Here is a 6,044-nt window from a genome sequence, read left to right on the forward strand (position 1 = left end):
TCCTTTCCCATGTTAGGGAAGTTTTCAACTATAATCTCTTCAAATATTTTCTCAGTCCCTTTCTTTTTCTCTTCTTCTTCTGGGACCCCTATTATTCGAATGTTGCTGCATTTAATGTTGTCCCAAAGGTCTCTGAAACTGTCCTCAATTCTTTTCATTCTTTTTTCTTTATTCTGCTCTGCAGTAGTTATTTCCACTATTTTATCTTCCTGGTCACTTATTCATTCTTCTGCTTCAGTTATTCTGCTATTGATTCCTTTTAGGGAATTTTAAATTTCATTTATTGTATTGTTCATCGTTTGTTTTCTCTTTAGTTCTTCTAGGTCCTTGTTAAATGTTTCTTGTATTTTCTCCGTACTATTTCCAAGATTTTGGATCATCTTTACTATCATTACTCTGAATTCTTTTTCAGGTACACTGCCTATTTCCTCTTCATTTGTTTGGTCTGCTAGGTTTTTACTTTGCTCCTTTATCTGCTACGTATTTCTCTGTCTTCTCATTTTGCTTAACTTACTGTGTTTGGGGTCTCCTTTTCACAGGCTGCAAGTTCATAGGTCCCATTGTTTTTGTGTCTGCCCCCAGTGGGTAAGGTTGGTTCAGTGTGTTATGTAGGCTTCCTGGTGAAAGTGACTGGTGCCTGTGTTCTGGTGGATGAGGCTGGATTTTGTCTTTTTGGTGGGCAGGACCGTGTCCGGTGCTGAGTTTGGGGGTGTCTGTGAACTTATTATGATTTTAGGCAGCCTCTCTGCTAATGGGTGGGGATGTGTTCCTGTCTTGCTAGTTGCTTGTCATGGGGTGTCCAGCAGTGGAGCTTCCTGGTCGTTGAGTGGAGCTGAGTCTTAGCGTTGAGACAGAGATCTCTGGGAGAGCTCTCACAATTGATATTACGTGGGGCCAGGAGGTCTCTGGTTTTCTACTGTCCTGAACTCGGCTCTCCCACCTCAAAGCCTCAGGCCTGACACCCTGCCGGAGCACCAAGACCCTGTCAGCCACACGGCTCAGAAGAAAAGGGAGAAAAACAAAAGAAAGAAAGAAAACAAATAAATAAATAAAATAAAATTATTAAAATTAAAAAATTTACAAATATTATTAAAATTAAAAAGTAATTAAAAAAAAGAAGAGAGCAACCAAACCAATAAACAAATCCACCAATGATAACAAGCACTAAAAACTATACTCAGGTAAACATAAAAATCAGAAACTAGTCAGTCACATACAGCAAACCCCAAGTCTACAGTTACTCCCAAAGTCCACCTCCTCAATTTTGGGATGATTTGTTATCTATTCAGGTATTCCACAGATGCAGGGTACATCAAGTTGATTGTGGAGATTTAATCCGCTCCTCCTGAGGCTGCTGGGAGAGATTTCCCTTTCTCTTCTTTGTTTGCACAGCTCCTTGGGTTCAGCTTTGGATTTGGACCCGCCTCTGCATGTAAGTCGCCTGAGGGCGTCTGTTGTTCGCTCAGACAGAACAGGGTTAAAGGAGCAGCTGATTCAGGGTCTCTGGCTCACTCAGGCCGGGGGGAGGGAGGGGTACGGAATGTGGGGCAAGGCTGCAGTGGCAGAGTCCGGCATGATGTTGCAACAGCCTGAGGTGTGCCATGTGTTCTCCCGGGGAAGTTGTCCCTGGATCACGGGACCCTGGCAGTGGCTGGCTGCACAGGCTCCCAGGAGGGGAGGTGTGGATAGTGACCTGTGCTTGCACATAGGCTTCTTGGTGGCAGCAGCAGCCTTAGCATTTCATGCCCGTCTCTGGTGTCCATGCTGATAGCTGTGGCTCGTGCCCATCTCTGGAGCTCATTTAGGTGGTGCTCTGAATCCCCTCTCCTCACGCACTGCAAAACAATGGTCTCTTGCCTCTTAGGCAGCTCCAGACTTTTTCCCAGACTCCCTCCCGGCTAGCCGTGGTGCACTAGCCCCCTTCAGGCTGTGTTCACGCCGCCAACCCCAGTCCTCTCCCAGCAACCGGACCGAAGCCCGAGCCTCAGCTCCCAGCCCCCGCCCGTCCCGGCGGGTGAGCAGACAAGCCTCTCGGGCTGGTGAGTGCCGGTCGGCACCGATCCTCTGTGCGGGAATCTCTCCGCTTTGCCCTCCGCACCCCTATTGCTGCACTCTTCTCCGTGGCTCCGAAGCTTCCCCCTCCGCCCCCCGCAGTCTCCGCCCGCAAAGCGGCTTCTAGTGTGTGGAAACCTTTCCTCCTTCACAGCTCCCTCCCACTGGTGCAGGTCCTGTCCCTATTCTTTTGTCTCTGTTTATTCTTTTTTCTTTTACCCTACCCAGGTACGTGGGGAGTTTCTTGACTTTGGGGAGGTCTGAGGTCTTCTGCCAGCGTTCAGTAGGTGTTCTGTAGGAGTTGTTCCACATGTTGGTGTATTTCTGATGTGTTTGTGGGGAGGAAGGTGATCTCCACGTCTTACTCCTCTGCCATCTTGAAGCATCCCCCTATAGAGTTGTTTTAAATAAAAGGGAAAGAAAAATAAAATGAAGAATATGAGACATCATATTTTAGCTAAGCAATAAAGTAAAGCAATGCATATAGGCATTTTGTTTTTACTTTTCTAAACTGATAAGCTTCTCTTTATTGGATATTGTTCAAATACTTTTAGCCAAGACATCCCCTCCAGCACTGTCATGGCCAGTAATGAATGAATACATTCTATTCCTTCTTTGCAAATAAAAATGAGTTCAGGCACAAGAACTCACTGGTTTCTCCTAAAAACGTTTGTCAGATCTTAGAAATGGTTACCAAAAGTTCTCTGCCAGTAGAAGGAGGAGAAATGGCAAAGGAATAAAAGTTTCCACCAAACAGTGACTGAAGCTTAGAAAATGCAGATATGTATTTTAGATTTCTTTGTTTTGGGAACATCAGTAGAACAAAAGCTCCTCCACAAGTGATAAGAGTATATTTCATATTTCTTAAAAAAAACAAACAAAAAAAAACCTCATCAGGCCAAAGCGAAAAAAGGAGCTTTTATTATCTTCATACTTTGCTCAAAACTCTTACTCCCAGTAAAAATTGGAATTTTGGCTTCTTTTGTGTTTATAGCTGTCTCAAACTTCCCTGTTGCCCTTTCCATACAGGCAAAACATGTATTGCTATAAAGATAAAATTAAATCTGTAAACAGCACAGAAGCTTGGAACACACACCAAAAAAGTTTAAATCCTTATGTTTATAATTGGGGGAAAATAAACTTTTGAGGTAAAGGAGGGTTATCTTTTTCTTCTTTATTTGAAACATCCAAAAGCTGTTTTGTTATTTATATACTCAGGATTGTTTTGTAGGCAGTTTGGTTGTCGTCATGTTTACTATTCACTTGTGGCAAGTTCACCTGGGAATTTTTATTTTGGATAAATATCACATCCATCCCCATTTGTCAGGTTTTGGGGTTCCTTTGCCCTATTATTACTCAATGTGTCTTTGCTCTTGGAAGTCAATTTAATCTAATATCAGACTGCCAAAACTACACACACATGCACACACGCAGAACTTTCCAGGCCTGAACTCAGAGCTCTGACACAGGATAGCATAGTGTCATCACAGTACAGGTAAGTGGGTATCCTCTGGAACCATATTCCTGGTTCAGATTGTGGCTCTACAACTTACTTCCTGTGTAATACTTACTTAAATGAGCTAACTCATCTGTGCCAGTTTCTTCTTCTATAAAATGGGAATAGTAACAATATGTAATTATTATTACTTTAAAAATTATTATTTATATCTATGAACCAGACTGATTCATAATGTGCCTCAACCTACTTTGCTGTTAAGGCAGCATTATGTCAGAGTAAGACAACTCTTTGCATCCAGTTTCTAAAGCTGAAAGATTTGCGATGACTATAAGCAAATATAATAGGCAAAAACTAAAAGCAATCTTTATAGTAATAGCTACCATTTGATTGACTATCTATGTATACCAGGTACTTAATGCAATCTGTGTTGCTTCTCCTATTTCATAGATGAAGTAACTATACCTTAGATAAACTATTTTAACTAAGGACACACAGCTGGTAAGTGGGCAGAGTCAAAATCAAATCTGGGACGGCCTGAATCCAATGCCCATGCTCTTTCCACCATGCCATGTAATCCTGTATTAAACTATATATACTTATAATAAGGCTCCGTGGAATAATTCTGAAGCACATCCACTCACATAGAGTTTTAGGTAGTCTCTTGCTCCTTAGTATGCTCAGATCCTAGCCAGACACTGTCAAAACTAACCCCTCACTGAGTCCTGTTCCTGACAGCTGGTTGGGGCCCAAAGAGCTGGTGTTTGGAAGACAGGGGAAAGAGTGAATCTAAATCTCGTTTGAATTTTGAGGAGGAAAAAAGTGAATCTAAAGTATTGCATATTTCAAATGTGTGCATAAACTCCAAGTATCGTCCTGTGAAGGAGCCACCTGAACAATGCTCTGCCCCCTATTAGAAATGATCTGTTCTAATATGTAGATAATGAGTTTGCAGAGTTCTAAGTAATCTTAAGTCTTCTGTCTAATGTTGCTTAGAACTTCCATGCAAAAATCGTGTGAAGATTTTATTAAAACAAAACAATAAATTCCTTAGGTAACTTACAGAATGGTCACTTCGTGGACTGCCAAAAATGAAGCAGTTTTGTGTTAATGTCATGAAGGATAAATTAAGTGAAAACAAAACAAGTTGACAGTTAAAAGAAATGAATAATTTGGTCCCATGTGTGTATATGCATATGCATGTGTATACACACACACACACACACACATACACATACTCATACTTACACATGTATAGAACTTTGCTTCTCTCTAAACAGTATGTTACATGGTACATTAACAGGCTCTGGCTGAGTCCATTAAAATACTAAAGCCTGATTTTTCACAGGGTCATTACTATAATGGAGCAGATGACTAAGGAGCAAGCTCATAAACAAAATGAATGATTTAGTTTAGCCAATATTTATTTTCTGAGCACCAACTAAATGCAGGCTCTGTTCTAGATGCCTGGGATACCTGTGAACAAATCAGCCAAAGGTCCCTTTGGAGCTCACCTTCAAGTTTGCAATCATGATCAATCATTGTAGACCAGCTTAAAATAAAATTACATGTGTATACTTCTGGGAATCCAGGAGTGGTGATAAGCCTGGAATTTAACAATTATTCATTCCCTTCCACCTTCACAGGTCATATTTTTGGAATGAAGAAAACTATTTAATCAATGCTCACTCTGGTAACGTTCTTGACTTGTGCTGTCAGCTGTGTTCTGATCCCTGGACCCTGTCTCCTCTAAAGAAGCTGGAGGCAGCATGTGCTGAGAGCCCTTAGCTGGAGTATGGCGGCTGGTTAGCCTTTGTCCAGAGATATCCACAAGGGCAGGGCAGGGAGCAGCTATTTCTTCTTCTCTCGTAGAAAGTACAGATGCATTGGCAGAAAGCAAAATCACATTAAAAAGACAGAACACACACAAAAATTATTATTATAAATGCATTCTTGGATTCTGCAGTATTCTCTATTAAGCCAAATGAGTCATCTCTTTCTTTTTTTCCTTTAAGGTGTCCAAATGTTGTGAAGAAGTAAGGGATTATGTTGAAGAAAGATCTGGGGAGGATCCATTAGTAAAGGGTATCCCAGAGGACAAAAACCCCTTCAAGGAGCTCAAAGGAGGCTGTGTGATTTCATAAAAAAAATTTTTTTAATTCCATGGAATACCTTGAGCTTTAATGACATACTGTTTTGTCATATGTAATAATACTATTAAGCATGTACATGAATTTTAAAATTATAAATATGAGCATTTAATAAAATTTGGACTGTGATTATGCATAAGTCTATGCTTTTCTTAAAGTACTTAGCACAGGGTTTAACACATAATTGACAACAAATATTGATTGACCCATTTCTTTAACAATAATATGTTTTATAAATGAGTCTATATTATTCTGGATGCCAGCATATAGCTGATGCTTTATGCTTCTCCATTACCCTTTCTGCACTCTTAATTTCATGGTTAGACTTGTATTTTCCCCAACCTTTCACTTACTTAGAGAATTAAGAAATCTATTCTTTTGATTCA

At 40.6% G+C, this 6,044-nt stretch overlaps 1 protein-coding gene across 2 annotated transcripts in view; it reads left to right on the forward strand.

Moving 5' to 3' along the window:
* Nucleotides 1–5,786, forward strand: part of GNGT1 (G protein subunit gamma transducin 1) — a 29,300-nt gene extending 23,514 nt beyond the window's left edge. The window contains exon 3 of one of the 2 annotated variants that reach the window (XM_028490013.1): nt 5,524–5,776. In XM_028490013.1, coding sequence (XP_028345814.1) covers nt 5,524–5,652 — 129 coding nt within the window. In that variant the 3' untranslated portion in view covers nt 5,653–5,776. Of the gene's footprint in view, nt 1–5,523 lie in introns of both variants that reach the window. The other variant, XM_024129714.1, reaches the window with a different exon arrangement.
* The last annotated feature ends 258 nt before the right edge of the window (nt 5,787–6,044 follow it).

Source organism: Physeter macrocephalus, chromosome 5 (assembly GCF_002837175.3).
Source record: "Physeter macrocephalus isolate SW-GA chromosome 5, ASM283717v5, whole genome shotgun sequence".
In the NCBI taxonomy this organism is placed as follows: domain Eukaryota; kingdom Metazoa; phylum Chordata; class Mammalia; order Artiodactyla; family Physeteridae; genus Physeter; species Physeter macrocephalus.